The sequence below is a fragment of the Octodon degus genome, unplaced genomic scaffold (genome assembly GCF_000260255.1).
Source record: "Octodon degus isolate 3935 unplaced genomic scaffold, OctDeg1.0 scaffold00279, whole genome shotgun sequence".
Classification (NCBI taxonomy): Eukaryota; Metazoa; Chordata; class Mammalia; order Rodentia; family Octodontidae; genus Octodon; species Octodon degus.
Genome location: NW_004524855.1, coordinates 1,088,027 through 1,108,815, shown reverse-complemented (window position 1 = coordinate 1,108,815; position 20,789 = coordinate 1,088,027). Strand labels below are relative to the sequence as shown.

Genomic DNA, 20,789 nt, shown 5'->3' with positions numbered 1-20,789 from the left:
CGCCCCGCCCCTGTGTCCCGGGCCACGCTGCCCCTCCCCCGCCCCGTGTGTCCCGGGCCAGCTGGCCTACGCCCGCTGCCCTCCACTATCCAGCAGGCACAGGCAGGCCCCTCCTGAGTGCCCATTGCCCACGTCTGAGCACCTATGTGGAAGAGCCCTCTGAGCCCCCCCTGACAGGGCTATAGTGGCCCCAGAGAGGTGACCCTCCTGACCAGCCTGGCCCCCATCCTGCCCTTTCAAACTGTCTGCACCCCTTCTCAAGGCCCTGCCCTTTTCCCTCTCTCCCTCCCTCCCTCCTTCCCTCGCTGTTCTCTGCAACCTGGGTGGGCAGCGGCCTGTACTTCCTCCTCTCCTTTCCTGTCCCTGCCTCTGACCTGTGGAGCCACCTGTCCTCCAGCCCTCTCCTCCCGAACATCCCTGGAGGTTGCTCCCCCAAAGCTTCCAGGTGTGTCCTTTGTGAATCAGAGGCTTCTTCCAAGTCGTCAGAGGCTGTCTAACCTTTGCCACTGCCCCAGCCTCTTGCCCCCAGCCTTGCCAGGAAGCCCAGTGCCTTTCCAGGCATCAGCACTGGCTCTCGGCCCCACGTGGCTGTGGGCTGCGGCCCCTGCATCGCCGTCACCTCCACATAACGTGAACTTCCTTCCAGGCTCGGGGCTCTCCCAGCACCCGGGCCTTCTGGGGTGCACTTCTCAGGACACCAACAGCATGAGGCTGGGAGAAAGCTAGGAAGAGGGGAAGCCCAAGACCAGCACCAAGCTCGTGGACTAGATGCAGGGGCTAAGAAGGCGAACTCTTCCTTGAAGAAGCCTGTGTGTCCTGCTGAGAGCCCTGCCTGAGCTTTGGGGGCGGACAGAAGGGCTGCCCAGGAAAATCTCCATGAGAAAGAAGGCCAGCTGCCTGCGCCACACAGGCCCCAGGCACGTGCTGTGGGCTGCTCCTTGCAAGTGGGGCCAGCAGGCCAGCCAGCACCTGCCCAACCGGATGCCCAGCTGAGCCCCCGCCATGCAAGCAGTAGCCGCCCAGGAGAGACTGCTGGCTGCTACCCTGGCATGGACACAGCCGCCGGCCTGATAGGCACCCTGGCATTGGGCTGCTTCTAGCCCTGGCCACGTGAGCCCATCCTGGCTCTAGGAGGTGTCCAGGTGAACCAGGTCTGACGGGCACCACACGAGGGCTAGCATCCTGTGCCCAGGGCTCCTACCTGCTGGTCCCACCTCATCCGACGTGGGCCAGTGGCTCCCCTGCAAAGGCCCGGTCAGAGACATTTCAGGCTTTCAGGCCACTTATGGTTCTCATCACATGACCTTTTAACTAGTCCTTTAAAACAGGCGAGGCCCAGGGGTGTGCCTGCCCCTGCTGCAGCCACCAGCTCACCTGAGCCCCTCCAGAGGACCCAGCCCTGGCCGAGCCCCATGCTCTGCTCAGCCCGGCCATTTCCCATGCCATGGGCTCCTGGCCCTGGTGGAATGACAAATGGGTCTCAAGGCTGAGCAGCCACTCCATTTTTTTTAGGAAAAGCAAAAGGTGTGTCTCCAAAATGCAGCAACCAGGGGAAAACATGCTGGCTTGGTCTGGCTGCCCCCTCAGCCAGGTGGGATTTTACCAACTCACGTGTGGTACTGGCGCAGCGGAGACAGCACCAGCGTCAGCCTGGCACGGCTGTCCCAGGACAGAGACACAGAGTGAGCTGCAGTCACTCCCTCCCCTTGCGTGGACCCTGGTTCTCACCCCCACCTGCAGCCGTTTCTTGCCCGTCGAGGCCCCTGCTGACAGTCCCCCAGGAAAGGCCAGCCAGCCCTGTAGCCCCAGCCTCGTGTCATCCCCTAAGCCCTCCTCTGGATCCTGACACTGGCCAAGCCTCACAAAGTGCCTGAAGCGCTCCCAGGAAGATCACTGACCACAGCAGTCCTCGGAGAATGCGCGTGGCCCCCGCGCCGTGCTGCCACCACACGTGTGCGCCCAACGCCCTGGCTTCAGTCCTCCCTCAGCAGTTCCACCCTGGCTTCTTTGGCCCTGCTGAAGGCCTCACTTCCACCCACTGCTCCCTTCCCCCAGAGAACTGTGTCTCTGATGAGAGGCGCTGAACAGACGTGGGGGCCTGGCAGTCACTCTCGGATGTGCAGGAGGGACACACTGAGAGGGCCACCGTTGCCTACCTGCGTGGGAAGGGATGCACACTGCCCCGGCACCTCTAGTAGGAGGAGCCCTGCTGCTTCTAAGGCATCTGGCTCCATGACAGGCAGCGCAGTGGGCTTCCAAGTGCAGAGAGCAGCAGGTGTAGTGCACAGCTTCCCAGGAGCCCAGCAGCTGTGCGCCTCCTGCAGGGCCATGGCAGCTGGACCCTCTCGGGGACTCTCAGGCTGCTGTCCCTCCCTGCCCTTCCCCTCCTTCTGCAGCTGTTGACACTGCTGAAGTTTGGTTTCTCTCCTGCAGGGCCCGTTTCTCACGCTTTTCTCTTCTCTCTCTTTTCTGTCTCTGTCCCCCTCCCCACCCCGCCCACGCGGCCTTCCCCCTGCGCTGCTGCTGGGCCTCGCTGGGCAGGGAAGGCCGGATGGTGGTGCTATCCTTGGTCTTAGGGCTTTCGGAACAGGATGACTTTGCCAATATCCCTGACCTGCAAAACCAAGGAACCCAGCAGAACCAGAACGCTCAGGGGGACAAGAGGTACGAGCTCAGGCGAGGCCTGCAGCGGCAGCGGCAACAGCAGCGGAGAAGGAGGCGTGGACAGGTGGCCCCTCTACCTGCCAGCCGCTGGGCCGGACGGCGCCGCCTTCAGCGATGCTGGAGCAGGAGGACCGCCTGGCCCGGGCATCCATCCTGGGACCATTCTGGATCAGGCCTGCTCCCCGCACGCTTGCCCTAGCCTGGAGCAAGCCTAGCCTCCCCGTGCCATCTCCCGCTTGGCTTCTCTTTGCTGTCCATCTCATCGCTGTCCACCGAACCTGGAAATTCCTGTTTCTCGGTGGTTGGTGGCTGGGGGGATGTCAGGGAGGGGCACCAGCCCATGCTCCCTCATCCCCACCACCCCAACCTCCCTATACCCTGGGGGAGAAGCCCCCTGAGGAAGGTCTGGGAGGGCCCCAGGACCCAGAGTCCTGTGGGGAGCAGGGCACAGGGTGGACTGCGTGGCCACCGCCAAGCTGAGAGAGTGGGCTGCCGTGGATGGCAAGGGAGGTACCACAGAGGAGCAGCCGTCCTGTACTGGGCCCAGCTGCCTCCCCCCTGGAGGGGTCCCCAGGGAATGGGGGAGGGCTATTCCCTTGGTCAGCCCCACAGGGACCCTATGTAAGTCCGGGCTGGTCATAACCCCATTCAGCTGTTAGCCAGGTGGCCACTGGCTGAGCTGTAGGAGCAGCCCCTCCACAAAGGAGCTAAGCAGGGACTTTACTTGGAGGGTAACTTTGGTGCTCCCTAAGAGCCTTTGGGGACATCCCAGGCTGCCACCCAGAGGCTGGCAGTGAGGACAGGTAGATAGGCTGAGACTAGCTGCTCTGTGTCTCTGGTTGCCCTGAGACCCTTCCCACTCTCTTCCTTGGGCCCCGTGACAAGCCCAGGTGTGCCCAGGTTCCCAGGGAGGGGGGGCGTGGATGGCTTTTTGGCCCTGAGCGTGGGTCTGCGGCATGTCGGGCAGGGGAGCTGGGCCCCCAGGGAGGGGCCAGGGTGGGGTGCAGCCTGGAAGGTCAAGCCATGAGGGAGCAGATCTGAAACAGATTTCTCTTCACCCACGTGCTGCCCCGCCTATACCATCTCACTCCTGTAGCGTCTGCCTCCTCATCTGAGGTACAGTTCCACAGGTACCAGCACATCCTCTGGCCACCACCTCATCACTGCCCACCCACCCAGCCTGCTCCAGGGCACCCTTGTGTCCTCACCACCCAGAGTCGCCCCCAAGCACTCATTTCCCATGGCCCTAGTGTCCCCTGGGCTTCCTCAAGCAGGTGAACTCCATCCTGTGGCTCAGCATGTCCGCCTCAGGCCCTGGGCCCCACCTTGCATCTGTCCTGTGCCCTGCTGGGACTGTCACAGAGGGGACACAGCCCCACTTTGTCCACTGGCAACACGCTCACGGGGACAGAGCTGTGTGGGGGCAGCTGGCCCCATGCCAGGCAAGGCAAGGATCCACCCAGCAGGCCAGGGCAGAGGGACAGTCCCTGCCTCCCCACCCCATGGTGCTTGGTGGCCTTGGGCCTCAGCATTGAACTCTAGAGCTCAGGATCTGAGTGCTGTGGTCCTGCTCCTGGCCATCCCAGGTCCCAGACAAGGCAGAAGAGTGTTCACTGGCCCCTCAGCCCCTAAGCCCAGCACAGAACTCAGTGCCCTTGACCTCAGGCTGTGCCCTGCCAGCCACCCCAGGCCTCAGGTACAGGGCATGGGAGAGCTGCAACCAGCAGGCATGAACAGGTGGGCCCCAGCCTGGACCTCAGCATAGAGCCTCCTGTCCTTGGCCACTGCCCAGAGCCCTGCCTGCCCCCCACCCTGCACCACCCTGCTACACACCCCACCATCCTTTCTCCATCGCTTCTCAGTATCCGAATGGTTTCCACTGTGGCCCCACCCACCCTGGGTGCCAAGCCACCCATTGCTCGAGGCCTCCGAAGCCACCATGCCCCTCCTCCGCCTGCGTGTGTCCCTGGCTCCTCCTGTGGCCGCCTGGCTCCTCGTCCCGTCCACCACAGCCTCCGCCTCTTGACTCTGGTTAACCTTCTTTGCGCGCTCTCTCTCTCATCTCTTCCTCTGTTTCTCCTTCCCATCTGCTCCTCACAGGGTATCCCTGGGCCAGTGACAGCCCCTGGCCTCTCCCTCTGCCTGTCCCCACGCCTCGGTCTCTCTGTCTCTGTCCCATGGCCTCCGACAGCTTCCGTGGCACTGACCATCTTCCCTGGGCTGCCTTGCTGCTGTGCTGGCGCTGCAGCTTGGCCCGAACAACTCCGACTCTCCTGCTCTCGCTCTGTTTTTAACCTGACTTTACCTCTCCAGCTCTCTCGGTCTCCTCCTCCTCCCTCCCATGCCTGTCCTCGTGAACACGTGTCCACGAGTGTGTGTCCAGGTGTGTGGCAGCGGGAGTCCCTGTGTGTCAGCCTGGGCTGCGTGCCTGTGGTGGGCGCGTCGTGTGCCCTGGCGCAGGATGTCTGTCCCTGAAGTTGCCATCTGCTTTTCCCTTTCAGTTGTCCCAGTTCACGCACATACCTGGGCACGCTGGGACTCCCGCACAGGTTTCCCTTGGTGCGCGGCGCCGTCACGCCTGCTGTGTCCTGCTGTTGCCCATGCCTTCTCTGTGTTCCCCTGGTGCCTTGGGCTGTGTGCACCATGTGCGTGTGTCTGTGTGGGCACACCTGCCACTGGGTCCCAGCGTCCCAGGGTATCCGTGCATGTCTGTCTGTGCCTGTGTACTGACCAGGTCTGTCCCTGCAGCCGTGCCTCGTGTCAGCTGAGTGGCACTGGGTATGGTTGTGTCCTCCCCAAGCTGTCCTGTCGCAGCCTGCACCAGCCCATGCTGCCACCCCACCCCTGCCCACCACCCACCCACCTCTCCTCACTGGGCATGTCAGCCTGGTCTCCAGGCAGGCTTTAGTGCCCTTCCTGGGCCCTGGATGGTCAGTGATCCCAGCCTCCTGGGAATGGCTTAGAGCAGGGTACAGACTGGGCTACTGGGAGCCCCATCTGCCCACCTGGGTGGGGGCTCATCCTACATGCAGCCCCCTAAGGGAGAGGGTGGGGACCGGTGAACATGGGGTTCTGGCTTGCTGTGTCCAGGAGGTGGCCACTAGCCCAGCCCAATTTGCAGGATATCAGGTTATGCAGGTGCATACCTGTGACCCAGGTACCTGGAGGCCTGGGCAAGGGTGCAGGTGTCAGGCCAGCCTGGGCAGTTTAGACACTGTCACAAGAGATAGACTGTCAGAGGAGATTGTAGCTTAGCAGCGTGGAGAAAAAAATGACAAATTCAGGTCTTGGTCACAGTGGCCACACTCACTGCCAGTGCTGTCGGACAAAGGACACGCCATCCCTGCAGGGGCCCTGTGGGCAGGTGATGTGGATAGCCATCCCAGCAGCCTGGTCTGGGGAGCTGGAAGGCACCTCAGGGCTCTGCAGGTAGAGGGTGAGAGCACCCCTGGAACTGTCCCTGGCTCTGCATGGGATCAGCTCAGAGACCAACTGACCCATGAGTTGGATTGCAGGGAGCAGGGTTCCCCAGAGCAGAGCGCACAGCAGCAGCCGAAGCAGCACCTGGCCGAGGCACATGGGCTCTGGGCCTGCGCCCTGCCCCCGCTTCCGGGAGAACCAGGCCTGCGGATGAGGGCTCTGCCGCGCACCCACCCAGGCCCCTATGACTTGTAGCCGCCTGGAGCCCCCTCTTTCCCCTCCCCAGGTTGCCTGCAGGAGGGAAGGCAGTGGACACAGCACTGGTGCCAGGCCAGACACCCCATGATGAGTCTGACCGCAGGACCGAGCCCCGCTCCTCCGTCTCAGACCTTGTGAACTCCCTCACCAGCGAGATGCTCATGGTGAGCTGGGCAGGCGGGTGGGCAGCACGTGTGGCCTATGCCAGTAGAGAACCAGGCAAGGTGCAAGGACTGCTTGGTGCTTGCTGCCTGAGTGAGTGGGGCCGGGGGTCCTCCCTATGCCTCAGTCTTCCCACTTACAAAGTGAGAATAAGAATGTCATCTTTCTCCCATCCCCTTCTGGTAGGGAAGGGGGCTCAGAACACCTGCCCCCACAGGACAGCTGTGAACAGGGGCGGACAGCAAGAAGGTGGAGCTCCTGGCCAGGCCAAGAGCTCTCCTCTCTAACCACTCCCCCTGCTCCGTGGCTGGAGGGCCTCTGCCTGGCCCTGCCACCTGATCCTGATCCCAATGCCCTGCGGCGGCTTCGCAGGACAGCTGGTGGGTCTCGTCGCACCCCCTAGTGGCAGCAGTGCATCACAGCCCTGCACCCAACTGCTCTGCAGGGACCCTGGGCCAGGCATGAGCAGGAGCCAAGGCTCTGGTGATGCAGGGATCTGGGAAGGCTCACGAGGACCTCCAGGAGGGCACCTTCAGACAGTGGGCTTGGGGACCCCACCAGCTGTAGTCCTGACTTGGTTCAGGATTCCCGAGTCCAGCCCTCCACCCTCCTGAGATCCTCAGGCCTCCAGGTGCTTGCCACATGATTCTCACACACAGTCTAGTCCTAAGCAGCAGGGTAGGGTGCAGGAGTCCAGGCCAAGGCCGTGGGACTTAGTCTGCACTTCTGGATTCGGGTGAAAGCACCTGCTCTTCTCGTGGCCTGGGGCACCTGCTTTTGTTTCTGTGGACCTAGTCAATTCAGTGGGCCCAGCAAAGCCTACTAGCCCCATTCAATCTAAAATTGGGGGGCAGCTGAAGGAGATCCAAGTCCGCCTTCTCCGTGGCCTGCCACCCAGTTGGTTGTTTCCTGTGGCTGGTTCCCTCCTTCCCCAGCCTACCCAGAGGCAGGAAGTGAGGGTGCCCCAGGAGAGCCCGCTGTAGTGGTCTCCAGGCCCAGGCACAGAAGCTGGGGCAGCAGGTTGGGACCCCAGAGCAGAGCCAGCATGCAGGGGCCTCTTGCGCCTGGCACGGGGGCCTGCTTCATGCACTCTTTGCCTTCTGAGGTGTGGTCTGCCTGGGTTCTCCAAGCTGGACTCATCTCCTACTTCAGCCTGCTGAGAGTTGGGATTATGAGAGTGAGCAGGGTCAGGCCCAGTTTGGCCTGCTACTTTGGGCAGCTTTGTTATCTGGAGGGTCTGCAGGGTGGCTAGTGTGGTTGCCGTTGGAGACAACTGGTTCCCTGGGCCCACAGGCCCTGCCCCTTCCTAAGGGAAGCCCCCTTGCCAGCCCCAGCCCCTCCACAATACCACCCTGGGGAGCCAACTAAACAGAGGGACCCCCAGTGGGTCACTTACATCTCTACCCCAGTTTTAGACTGAATGAGGCCAGTGGGCTTTGTGGGGCCTGTTGAATCCCCCGGGTCCCCTAGAAGCAAAAACTGAGTTCCAGGGAGCAGGGAGAGATCAGCCCTGGAAGGCCTGGGTGGAGCTGCAGGATGCCAGGGGAGGCCAGAGACCCCTCCTTGGGGAAGACAGAGCTCTCCCCTCCATGGGGAGGACAGAGCCCCCCGTGGGGAGGACGGGCAGCCCACACGGTGCCCCTGCAGCAGGGCGGATGTGCCCCAGGCAGAGGCGGGCCGGGGCAGTCATCTGGCACGGATGAGTCCTTGCCAGCTGTGGCCCTGGGTGCGGCCTGCAGCCCTGGACTCGCAGCCTGACCTCTCCGAGCCAGCCTCCCCAGCTGGCGTGCGGTGGCAGCCCCCGGCCGGCGGAGAGGTGACTCAAGCTTCTGCCATGGTAGGCGCACCTTACGCTCTTGCGCCTGGTTCCTGAGCGTGGGCTGCTCTGCAGGACGGAGGAAGGCAGAGCGGTTTCCGCAGGGCTGGGAGGGACTTGTGTCCCAGCGGGGATCTGCTGGTCCCCCTCCTTGCTGGCTGGGACCTTGTGGTGCCAGAAGGTGGCAGGGCCTCTGTGAGTGGCTGCAGAGTCGCACCCCCGGCTGGGATCCTGCCCCAGCTGCTTCCTGCCTGGCAAAGTCAGGTGGAAACCGCATTGCATGTGCGCACACCCTCTCAGGGGCTGTCCAAGACCACCCAGGCCTGCCGCCTCCACCATGGCCCACACTAGGTACCACGTAGCACCAAGTGGCCTCAGACAGGGCCGTGCCCCAGCACTGCCTGGCCTAAAGGCTGACTGGGTGAGGCGCCCAAACGCCCACTTGCCTCCCCATGTAAACCGCACCCCTCACAGAGAAGCCTGAACGCCTGTGCCACAGGAGCCGTCCCTGTCTGGGCCGACTGCGCCTACCAAGGGCCCACAGGCTGGAGAGGGTGGAAGCAGTGGGGCTGTGGCAGCGGAGTCCCAGCAGCCTACAGCACTGCCTCTGCACAGTGGGGCCCCCAGGCCCAGCCCCTCCCTGCCTCTGTCCCCAGGAGGTTCTGCAGGGGCCTCCCTGCTGGCTGTGGACCCCGGCACCAGCCAAGAGGGCATGGGGTCTGCTCTGCTGGCCCAGGGGCCCTAGGAGCCAGAGTCCCCCCGACACATCCCCTTCCCTTCCCAGCTGTCCCCAGGCTCCGAGGAGGATGAGGCCCATGAGGGGTGCAGCCGCGAGAACCTGGGCCGGATCCAGTTCAGCGTGGGCTACAACTTCCAGGAGTCCACACTCACCGTGAAGATCCTGAAGGCCCAGGAGCTGCCAGCCAAGGACTTCAGTGGCACCAGCGACCCCTTTGTCAAGATCTACCTGCTGCCTGACAAGAAGCACAAGCTGGAGACCAAGGTGAAGCGGAAGAACCTCAACCCCCACTGGAATGAGACCTTCCTCTTCGAAGGTGAGGCTTCACCTGCCCTGCACACACGTGTACACACTGGCATGCATGCAAGGCTTACCAGGAGGATCAGAAGTTCCAGCCCAGCTGGGCAATTTAGCCACTTAATGTGTGTCAAAAGTAAGACAATAAAAGAGCAGGCTGTGATGTAGTTTAGGCTGAGCTCTGAGTTAAGCGCCCAGCACCACAAAACACAAAATATGGGCTTGCACGTGCCATTTGGCCTGCTAATCCAGTACCCTTGAGATCACTGGCTGGAGGGCCTCCACTGCCCTGAAGGCCAGCCCTTCAGCCACGGGCCTGAGCCTCAGGTGACAGATTGGGGCACGAGGTCAGAAGCGGATTCTCCCAAGCCCGCAGGGGGTGGAGCCGCGGCCCGGCCAGCAGTCCTGCTGCTGCCCCCAACACCTGGGAGGGATAGCACAGCTGGTAGGACACCTGCCGTCAGAGGTGTGTGCAACCAGCTGGTAGAGCCCCTTCCACCAGGCACAGACCAGGCGCTGGGTCCTGCGCTCAGCGGAAGAGGAGGGGCTGCAGTGGGCCTGGAGGGGTCCCCTGTCTGGGGAGAATGGAGGCGCATTGGCAGCTAAGCCATGCCCAAGGCCGGTGCTCTAGGGGCCAAGATGAGCTTCCCTCTGTGCTGCCAAAGGGGAGTTCCTGATGACAGGCAAGATAGGTTCTGAGGGGCGAGTATGAGCCCCACAGGAGACTCTCTGCTCCGGGGCTGGGGAGTGCTGATTCGGGGCTGGGCATCTCAGCACTGCCAGTCTTCCCAGGTCCTTTGTCCCCTTCTGACCTGGGCTAGATCCTTTGGAGGCCCCATGGCCCCTTCCGTAGTGGGAAGTGACCCTGAAGCCTTCCAGAGCTCTCCTCTGCTGCTCATCCCTAGGCAGCCCTGTGTGCCTCTCCCCACCCCAGTCAGGAGCTGGGACTGAGCCCACAGATGCTGCCCTGCCGGAAATTCCAGCCTGGTGGGCAAGCAGGCCACGGTCAAGGACACAGGGACAAGCCTGTCCCTGGGCAGGAAGACTCTAATCCTGCTGCACCGGGATAGGACCCTGAGCCAGGCAGGCAGCGTGGCCTGCTACTCCCAGCTCTCAGAGCTGCGGCAATGCCTGGAGCCAAGGTTGCCTGGTCCTGGCTGTGTGCAAGACCCACCTTGGCAGCTGCACGAAGCCCAAGCCCTGGGGCAGGAGGAAGTGGCAGGGGTGTGGGGATCTGTGGCATCTGTGGTGGCCTAGACAGGGCAGACAGTGGGCACAGGGGAGGCAGCAGGGAGAACAGTTGGGCTGGCACCCGAGAAGGAGGCCCTAGGGAAAGGAGGCTGGTGCTGTGTGTGGCCTTGCTTCCCTCCTTGGCTGTGTCCCTCCCGCAGCGCCTGCCCTGTCCCCATGGTCTCTGTCTGTCCCTGGCCAGCCCTGGCCCTAGATGCAGAGCCCTGCAGTGGGCTGGGGGCAGGTGCGCTTCGCTAGCCTAACACGGCTTGGCCTCCCCATCCCTTGCATAGACCCCTACTCCTGACGGTGCTCAACGGCGGGGGTCCTGTGAGTCACTCCAGAAGGCCGGCTGCTGGCCATGGCCCCCTCACCTCGCCTCTCTGCCCCCAGGTTTCCCCTACGAGAAGGTGGTGCAGAGGGTCCTCTACCTCCAGGTCCTGGACTATGACCGCTTCAGCCGCAATGACCCCATCGGGGAGGTGTCCATCCCCCTCAACAAGGTGGACCTGACACAGATGCAGACATTCTGGAAGGACCTGAAGCCATGCAGCGATGGGAGTGTAGGCTTCCTGGGCTCTGCTTGGGAGTGGGGGTCCCAGGGACAGGGCCCGGACCTGCCAGAGGGGTGGCAGCTGGACGGTGGTGGCCTTCCGGGGTGGAGCAGCTGTCCTGAGTCCCTGGTGCCCCACCCATTCTGACTGTGCTGTTGTCCCCAGGGGAGCCGGGGGGAGCTGCTCTTGTCTCTCTGCTACAACCCCTCTGCCAACTCCATCATCGTGAACATCATCAAAGCCCGGAACCTCAAAGCCATGGACATCGGGGGCACATCAGGTGTGGGCGGGGCGCTCAGGGTAGGGACTTGGGCTCTGTTGTGTGCTCTGTCCTCCCCAGGAGCAGGAGGGAGGGAGCACTGTGGGTCAGGCAGGTCTGGCTTAGGGCCCAGATGGTCGGATGCCCCCCTTTCATGACCTTAGCCAGGACTACTGTCCCGGCCTTGTTTCCCCCAGGTGTTAGCAGAGGCATCAGTGACAGCGGGCCTTTCTGGCTCTGTCACCTGCAAGTGCCCTGGCCCTGCTGGTCCTGCTTAGTCTCCTCAGCCCACCCCACCCCAGGAGCAACCCAGATCTCCCTGACCTGCCTCCCTCCTCCCCAGATCCCTACGTGAAGGTATGGCTGATGTACAAGGACAAGCGAGTGGAGAAGAAGAAGACGGTAACCATGAAGAGAAACCTGAACCCCATCTTCAATGAGTCCTTTGCCTTCGACATCCCCACAGAGAAGCTGCGGGAGACCACCATTGTCATCACTGTCATGGACAAGGACAAGCTGAGCCGCAATGACGTCATAGGCAAGGTAGGGCAGGGGTGCGGCATGGGGGCAGTGCCCAGAGCCGGCTGGCACCCAAGAGCTGGGGCCGAGCAGCAGGTGACCCAGGCTCCTCAGGGTTCTCCTGCACCTTCTGGCAAGTAGGGCTCTGCTGCCAGCCTGCAGGACCTTCTGGGGGCCAGGCGCAGAGTGGTGCTACAGGCTGGGCACGTTCTGGTCCTGCACACAGTCCTGCAGTCCCACGCTCGGCCTGGGCTTGCCCGGGGCACAATGCTGTGATGCAGCCGCCACCTCTCTGCTTGGAGTTCTGTTCTTGACCACCTGTGGTTTCCAGGCACCTGTGGGCCAGGTGGCCAGCGTGCCCAGGCCAGGTCCCAGCCTGCCTCTTCTGGGGTGCTGCTAGGCCTTGAGCCCAGAGCCTTTAGAGCTGGGCTGTGCTATCCCAGCCCTCTCGCCCCGCCTCCTAGTACTGTTCCTCCCCGTGGTACCTTCTCTGCTCCCCCATGCCATGCAACAATTCAGCTGCACAGCAGAAGGGTGATGAGATGGGAAGGGCTGCTGGGGAGCCCACGTGCACACCTACTGTACCCCAGTCCTAAGGAAGTGTTGGTCCTAAGATATGGGTACAGCTAGGAGCAGAGGGGCAGAGAGCACACAGAATCCTACAGGACCCTGGGAAAGGCTGTGACTGGAGGCAGGCAGGTGGGCACATGCCACCCAGACCCTGGAGCTCAAGAGCCTACACGTACTCTTGAGGTCGCCGTTTCTTTGTTTTCATTGGTGGGGATAGAACTGTGGCACTTGCTCTGAGATGTGGCCAGCTCTTTCTGTTTTCTGTTGAGATAGGGTTTTGCTTAGTCTTCAAGTTGCCCAGGTGGGTTGGAACTTGGAGTTCTTCTCTCCACCTCCCAGAGTGTGCTAGCTCCTTTTCAAACAGGCGAGCACTGTAGCTTCAGGGCAGAAGAGCATGGGTTGTGCTGAGGCTTGGGTAGGTCAGGAGCCCTGGGGACAGCCCAACCCCGTGCCCAAAAGGCAGGCAAGACCGCTGGCATTGGAGTGCACTGCAGCCCTCGACTGAGGAACCTGGGTGACAGCCCCCAGCATTGGGGACCCGGAAGACCACAGGCTGGGGCGTCCTGTGGCCTGTCCTCCTCGGAAGGGCAGCGCGGGGCCCACTGCTCCTTCCACTTCATTTACTTTCTATTTGAATACTGTTAGTGTCACGTCAAAGTAGTAATGATGCACTCCTGTGGCCGCCTGGCCTGTTTTCCCCACGTGCCAGCCTGCTGTGTCACTGTGGCAGCTCTGTCTTGGACTAAGGGCCATACCTCCCCAGCCAGTCTTCTCTGGCCCAGGCTACAGAGGTCACCTGTGTCACACAAGCCCTCTGGTCTGTGACAGTTTCTGTTTTCCTATGATAGCCTGTAACCTGGCCACCTAGGGGTGTCCCATAGTACCTGCTCCTCCTCGAGCCCAGGGTTCTACAACTGTCACAGTCCACAGGCTGGGTCGAGGTGGGGCTCGTGGACCCATGGGCGTGCTCCACCCAGGGCCCAGCCAGGGGAGCCTGTGGCCCAGCTCAGCCCCTGCACTTGATCCTGGGCCTTCTCACCCACGTGCCTCAGCCTCCACACCTGGGCACCTGAAGGCAGGCGTGTAGCACTGGATGTGCCTCAGGGTGGTACCTGCTAATTGGAGGCAGAGCCCCAAGTTGGTCAGGACTGCCACAGTGCCAACCCCATCAGAAAATAGGTCGTGGACAAGTGGCCCAGGGCAGGCGCTCTGGCTCTGCAGATGCCATAGCGTGGAAAGCGGATGGGCCACAAATGAGTCACATCAGGCTGCATGCTGCCGCCCTGGCTGATGCCCCTCCCCTCGCTCCACAGATCTACCTGTCCTGGAAGAGTGGGCCAGGGGAGGTGCGGCACTGGAAGGACATGATCGCCCGGCCCCGGCAGCCCGTGGCCCAGTGGCACCAGCTGAAGGCCTGAGCACCCAGAGACGCCCGGGGGTCGGGCCGGCCATCGCGCTCTCGCCACCTTACGCACACCACCCGGCCTGGCCCCCACTGTGGGTGACGGGGCCGAGGGCTCAGCCAAGGGGTCTCCTGAGCCCAGAGCCGTCCAACATGTCCCGCCCCACCCCGTGCTCCGAGGGGTGGGCTCCGGAGCCATCTCCCTGCTTTGCCCGCGCCTTCCTGGCTTGCCAATGCCGAGCAGCGGAGAGCGCTCACAAGCAGACGGGCACACCCTCCAGAGGCCCGCCAGGTGGGCACGGCCCCCCGTTTTCTTTACGGCGGTGCCTGGAGTGGAGAGAAGCCAGCCCTCCCGGCCCGGGAGGGGTTGCCAAGGCGTTTGGCCCTGGCCTGGCACAGCTGCCCATCCGCAGGATGGCTTCAGGTGCCGACTGGGCCCTGAACGCCGAGGAGAGTGCGCAGCCCGGCCCAGCAGCCTGAGCTGGGCCCTGCGTCTTCATGTTGTGTCACTGTGTGTGCGTGTGTGGGGGGCACTGCTCCTGTCCCTGGTCAGCAGCGCGAGGGGCACAGGAAGCAGGGTTACTGAGGGGCGGGGCTGAGGGGCAGGGAAGGCGCTGCCACCCCCCTGCTGTGCGTCCTCCGCAGCTCCTCCCTGGCAACTTCACCTCTTGGACTCGGTTCACAACTTTTAGGCACCTACTGTGTGCATAGCGTTCCACCAGGACCCCACTCCTTTCTGCCTCAGAGGTCCCAGCCCCGACAGCTCTTTCCTACTCCCAAGACCTGACTTCCCTGACCTGTGCTCGGCTCCCCGCCTGGCCCACCCCTGCCCCGCCTAGCTGGGGCTCCTGCCTGCCTGTCCTGGTGCAGGGTCTCACGTCTGTCTGGCCTTGCCTGGTCCCTGTGGTGGCCCCTCCTTGCCTCCCGCCCACCTGTGGATTCTGAGTGGCTGAGGCTCTGGGTGCAGGTTCCCCTGAGATAGCATATGGCAGGACGGACTCAAGCTGGTCCTCTGATGACAGAGCACCTCGATGTCCCTAGAACACACCGCCAGGTGGCGCTGGGACACTGCAGGAGGCGGGCACCTGGCAGAGAAGGAACAGAAGGGCGAGAACCCGCCTTCCCGCCCTTTCTCCCCAGGATCTGAAGGGAGAGCGCCCCAGCAGGTGAATGTTCGCAGATTGCAGAATGTCCAAGATTATGTAAAGCAGTTGTCACCACCATCTTTGCAAACCCAGTTTCCCCATGTAGCTTTGCGTGGAGCGGGCCTGCCTGGCTGCGGGGCATACATGGAGGTCTGCTTTGGCCTTGCAGGACCCTCGGGAGTGAGCGGCCCCAGCCTGCTCCACAGCTCCCAGCAGTCTCAGCAGAGGGCAGAGGCATGGTTCCCCTCAGGACCCAGGTGCAAGTGCCGGCCTGGGGTCCACTGCCCCCCACCCGGGCTGCTCCAGGAGGCAGAGGGCGGGGGCCTGGCAACAGGAGAGGCAGTCAGCGTGGCATGGAGTGGGTGGGGCCGCCTAGGGCACCCAGAGGCCAGCGTGGGGGTGTGAGGGTGGGAGAGCACCTCAGCCGGCCTCTGTCCCAGGACCTCGGGCAAGTCACCCACCCTCCCTGCGACTCAGTTTCCCCATCTTCAAAATGATGGTAATAATACTTCACCTACCTCATGGGGGAGGTTGTGAGGTCACCATCGCCTGGCCTGGAGGTCTAGCGAGGCAGAAGGACCCTGAAGGTGCTACCGGGAGCTAAGTATTATTACGGTAGCCTAAGCACTCCGCCTGCCTGCTGTCCCTGCCGTAGGACTCGGAGGCCAGGGCCCCTTTCTTCTCACTGTGTCCCGGGCCCTGTCATGAGTGTCATCTGCCTCATCTGTGGGCACCCTAGACCTAGTCTCGACTTGGCTCAGCTCTCTGTGGACATCTCCCCACCTGCCCCAGGACTTCCACTGCCCTCTGGCTCCAGAGCCTGGGTTAGGGACAAAGGAAAAAGCCACACAAAAGCCACAGGGCGCCCGCCCCCCCCCCCGGGTGGGGAATGGTGGCTGCAGTTTGTGTCGTGTTTGAGTCTTTGAGTGCAAGTGTTTTATAAAAAATAAGACAAAAACCCACTGTCACAAAAAAGTTTTTGCAGTGAAGAGAAATGAAGAGAGAAAGCGAAGAAATGAAAAAAGAACCACACAAAAGTTTTCCACCACACACATCCTGTAAGCCAGCAGAATTTCCTCTTTGCAAAAATCATATTTTTGTGGGAATGGGCCCTGCTGTTCCGGGTGAGGCCTGTTCTGATTAATAAAGGATCGTGAAAAGTAGGGCATTGGCTGTTTCCTCTGTGGGCCCCATCCTGTTACCGGGGAGTCAGCAGCTGGGAGAGCAGTGGGGACCCCAGCCAGCCTCCTGCCTGCACCTGGCTGCCCCGGGACCAGGCGTCACTGGCGGCCTGGCCCCTCCCTGGAACACGCAGCAGGCCTGGAGTGGGGGCTCCTCAGCTCTCAGGGGACCCTGCCGCTGTCCCAACCCCCGACTGGCTAGCTGGCTGCCCCCTACCCTGCCTGCAAAACTGCTGTTCAGGACCCCACAGAAACAGGATGGAGTAGCCTGGGCTTGGGGGGCAGGCCTGTGGCCCCTCCACCCTACTTTGTCCACCTCTTCAGGCCCAGGAGAGTCCCCCGCCCCCCACAGAGAGCAGATCCTTCAGGTTCCAGCTGGGCCAGGTCCCCTCTGCCTCTGGCCGGCTGGGTGAGCCATTTCCTTCCCTAGAGAGCAATAAACATCCTGCCTTCCCCGGCCTGGGGCAGGGCCTGGCAGCTCAGGGTCCCTCCCAAGGGACAGGTGCACCTCGGGCCCACGTGTACCCGATGGCCACGCTCGCACTCTCTGGAGCGAGGGCGGGCTCGGGCCTCTCCTCCCAGCAGCCACGCCCCTCCCCCCAGGGTGTCCTGGGTTAGGTGGACTGCAGCGCTGTCTGGTGAGCTAGCGCAGTGTGCAGGAGGCTCTGGGTCTGCTCCTGGCACAGGAGAAAGGGCCATCGTGGAGCCTGGGTCAGGTGCGTAGCCTCGGGCTGCAGCTCCTCCGGCCATCTCTGTCCCAGTGCTTGGGCCACAGCCCGCAGGCAGAGCTGCCCCACTCCACCTCCAGTCCTCCAGTGCAGGCCTCATCCCCAAGGCCACTGCTTCGGGGCCTCCTTTCCCTGCGTCCCTTCTCCAGAAGGACGAGGATGATGTGCTGTCTGCCCTCCTGTCACTGTGAAGATGCCCGCCCCCACGTCTTATGTGTGTTCTGTGTGTGCCGTGTCTTGTTTAGATTGTGAGCCCCTGGGCAGGGACATCTGCACATGTACTCGATGCGCACGCCAAGGTGTGCCAATAAATGTCCATCCTCAGAACCACAGCACCAGTGTCTTGGGGAAGCCCTGGGACAGTCCAAGGCAGGGAGGTGCTCCTGGTGGGGGCTCAGGGCAAGGCTCTGAAGACGGGGGCAGGGAGCGGTGAGGGCAGGGCATAGACCCTGAGTTCCAACCTCAGTCCTCCTGCTGGAGGGCCAGGGAGCCAGCCAAGGCTAGCGTGGCCCCTACAAAGTTGCGATGAACCCCAGGTCAGGAGCCCTGGGCCTGGGGCCAGGCCCGGCCACCTCCCCACTCCTTCCTCTCAGCCCGCACAGCCTGCCTCCCAGTGCAAGCGCTATCCCACAGGGCTCTCTGCCTGGCTCTGCCACAGCCTACCCACCCCAGGGCTGCAGCCTGGCCTTGGCTGGTGCTGAGAACAGGCACAGGAGTCACAGGACACGGGGGTCGGGGGGACAGAGGGCCAAGTCTCCTGAGATAGCGCTGCCCAGCGCCCGGGGGAGCTGTGACTCCTGCCGGCCCAGGCAGCAGCACCCCACCTTCCCTGGCCGCCCTCATGGATCTTGTGGTGGTCCCTACAGCCAGGCACCAGCACCCACTGTAACTAAACTCTTGGTGTTCCCAAGGAGCTGGCTCCTGCTGGCAGACAGGCAGCAGCAAGATGGCCCGTCCAGGTGCCGGGCTCTGCTGTCTCCTGGGAGAAGGCAGTGGGGCCAAGAGCGCTGGCCTTGGCAGTGCTGCAGGTGAGCACCTCAGTTCACCCGGGAGCCCAGCAGAGGGCCTTGGCCTTGGGAAGGGGTACAGGGAGCAAGCGAGTGGGAGGGAGGAGCTGAGCTCCAACGCACAGAAGGGCAGGCAGGCAGGCTCCAGGTACGCGGACTGAGCTGCGGCATCGGCTTTAAATAACCCACCTCCCATGGCCCATGGCAGAGGGACACGTGGGCACTATGGCCTACTCAAGGCTACTGGGGCAGCTGAAACTCACCTGTGGCTCTTGAAGGTGGGCCGAGGACCGCTCTCCTCTGCCACAACCCTGGGATGACTCTGGAGGGTAGTGCTAGCCAGCCACAGCTCCCATCCTACCTAAGTGGTCTCGGGGCTTCCTGAATTCCTTGCCCAAAATACCCAGGTCCCAAGACCTTCAGTGGGGACCAGGGCTACGGCCAAACCCTGGTCCCCTGCTTGGAAAGAAGCAGGCTGCTCCAGACCTGTGCCCAGCCCCCACCTTCCCAGGGCCCAGTCCCTCATGCCAGCCAAGCACTGGGCAGAGCCTGACCTTTTGGGCCCACATAACATCAGCTCTGGTTGCCATGGGGACAGAGGCCTGAGGACCTTCTCATGGGAGACAGACCTCTAGTTGGAGGCTTTGTATTTTCTTCCCTTCTTTAGATCTTTTTTTCCCCTGAGAGAGGGGAGAAGGCAAGGCTGAGCTGCCAAAAGATTTAAAGAGAGAGAAGGGGGCATGAGCACATGTGGAGGGAGACAGTGTAGTCCCCAGGGGCACAGGGTGGTGTCCACAGGGGACACAGAAAGCTCAACCCAGCCTTAGGAGATGCAGAAACACCCAGGCCTTCGGCAAAGAGTCAGGCTAAGATCAGACAGCTGAACTGTGAGACAGGGCAGCCTGGAGCAAGGAGGCAGAGACCAACACATTGGGCAGAGGCTGTGGCGGCCAGGTCTGTGGGCCAGAGCCAGCCAGACACAGAGCTGGGACAGCCGGGCAGGGCAGGGGCCACCACAGCAGTACACCTTTGGCTCCTGAGCTTATACAAAACAGGCATGTAGGAGACGCATGACCTTTCTCCAAGAAATATAATTGACAAGTACATTTTTCTTCCTAAAGAAAATACTACCCAAGGGGCTCTGCACACAGCATCCCTGAGTATCCTCCACCCAACCCCTCCTCCCCTGAGTGCTGGGGTGGGAAAGGTCTGGCAACGGACAGCAGAGCTGTCTCCGCACTCCCCTGAGGCAGTCCCTGGTGACAGCGTGAACCACACAGGGCCCAGCCGTGCCCTACTGGTGCCAGCCAGCCCAGCTGTGCCCATGTAAGGGAATGGAGAGTCAGGCAGTTGGAGAGGCCCCGAGGCCTCCAGAGAGTGGAGCCCTCCTCCGTGCAGGACGCCCAGCAGGCACAGTGGCTCTTTTCAAGCTTGACAGCTGCAGGCTGGGCTGTGAGGAAGAGGGAGAGCTCTCGGATGCAAAATGCCGAGCGCATGCTGGGACAAGAGTCCAGAATGGAAGTGGGGGGGAGCCCGAGACCCAGGGAGCCCAGGGGGGAGGTGTGCAGCCGGGCCTGGTGGAGGGTCAGCGCAGCTTCTCCGGCCAGCTCTGCTCCCTCCGCAGCCCTGGGCCTCCCCTGCCTCCCAAGGCAGCTCTGCCCTGCACCGTGCACCCCGGAGGCACTGCTCAGGAACCAGAGTGGGCCAGAGAGCCAGAGCCGGGAGGAGAGTGCAGACGACTGGCAGCCCGACACTTGACACTCTGCAAGAGCAGTGAGCCCGTTCCAGGGAGGAAGCTGGCCCCTCTGCTGGGATACAGACTTCCATCCAGAGGCCTCAGGATGGTCCCAGGCCACCCCACACCCCACTGGTTTCTCTTTACCGATCTTCTCTGCCTCCACACTGGCCTCGCCTGGCACCCACAGCCCAGCCTCAGGTGCCGAGGCCTGGTGGGGCCTCCAGGGCGCGGAGGCCGCCAGCGGGGTTCCCCAGAGCCCGGGTGCCTGCGCCACCGATCAGCAGCTCCTCCTCCTCATCGTCCTCGAAGGCGCGCGCGGGGCGGCGGGGAGGCAGCCTCGGCGTGGGCTCGTCCCGCTCAGCCATACGCTCGACAGCGCCCTCACCCACGAGGAAGACCGTGTCGGCGACACGCGGGGGCCCCGTGACCGGGTTGTGGTCGTAGGAGAAGACGCGCAGCGCGCGCAGGGGTTGCAGGTCGGGGAAGCCGCCCAGGCGATTGCGGTCCAGGTCGAGGATGTGCAGGCGGCCCATGCGCAGCAGCGCGGGCGGGAACTCCTCGAAGCGGTTCCCGTAGAGCCAGAGCCCGCGCAGGCCGGTCATGCGCGGGAGCTCGGCGGGCAGCGCACGCAGCCGGTTGTCGCCCATCTGCAGCGACTGCAGCGCCACGAGGCGCAGCAGCGGCCGCGGGAAGCGCCGCAAGAAGTTGCCCTCGATCCAGAGGCAGCGCAGGCTCTGCAGCTGCGCGAAGTCGGCGGGCAGCGCGCGCAGCCGGTTGCCGCCCAGGTAGAGGCGCGCGAGGCGCGGCAGGCGGCACAGCCCGTCGGGCAGGCGCTCCAGCTTGTTGGAGTCCAGCGCCAGGATGCGCAGCTCGCGCAGCTCCTCGATCTCCTCGGGCAGCTCGCGCAGCCCGGCGCCGCTCACGTACAGCTTCTGCAGGCGGCCGAGCGCGCACACGGCGCCAGGCAGCCTCCGCAGCCGCCGCCCGCTCAGCTCCAGCTGCTGCTCGCCGCTGCGCAGCTGCTGCTCGGCGTCCGACGGCAGCTCATCCGGCGTGGACTCCGCGATGCCCATGCTCACGGGCCCCGGCCGGGGCCGCCG

The 20,789-nt window shown here is 63.1% G+C and overlaps 2 protein-coding genes across 2 annotated transcripts in view; one reads left to right on the top strand and one right to left on the bottom strand.

The window, feature by feature from the left end:
* The window catches only part of Syt7 (synaptotagmin 7), a 44,456-nt gene extending 28,258 nt beyond the window's left edge, over window positions 1-16,198 (top strand). Inside the window, exons 8-14 of the mRNA XM_023707021.1 lie at window positions 2,542-2,664; window positions 6,371-6,506; window positions 9,105-9,375; window positions 10,980-11,149; window positions 11,306-11,420; window positions 11,743-11,942; window positions 13,802-16,198. Of these exons, the coding sequence (XP_023562789.1) occupies window positions 2,542-2,664; window positions 6,371-6,506; window positions 9,105-9,375; window positions 10,980-11,149; window positions 11,306-11,420; window positions 11,743-11,942; window positions 13,802-13,906 (1,120 nt within the window). The 3' untranslated portion in view covers window positions 13,907-16,198. The remainder of the gene's footprint in view (window positions 1-2,541; window positions 2,665-6,370; window positions 6,507-9,104; window positions 9,376-10,979; window positions 11,150-11,305; window positions 11,421-11,742; window positions 11,943-13,801) is intronic.
* A 2,850-nt stretch (window positions 16,199-19,048) lies between these two features.
* Window positions 19,049-20,783, bottom strand: Lrrc10b (leucine rich repeat containing 10B). The gene is made up of 2 exons (XM_004646719.2): window positions 19,834-20,783; window positions 19,049-19,396 (listed from the first exon to the last, which is right to left on the bottom strand). Exon 1 carries the CDS (start codon window positions 20,760-20,762, stop codon window positions 19,884-19,886), a length of 879 nt encoding a protein of 292 aa, XP_004646776.1. The 5' UTR covers window positions 20,763-20,783; the 3' UTR covers window positions 19,049-19,396; window positions 19,834-19,883.
* Between the last annotated feature and the right edge of the window lie 6 nt (window positions 20,784-20,789).

Bases quoted from the DNA above. Each gene is read 5' to 3' on its own strand.
- Lrrc10b (XM_004646719.2), bottom strand. From the start codon at position 20,762: ATGGGCATCGCGGAGTCCACGCCGGATGAGCTGCCGTCGGACGCCGAG.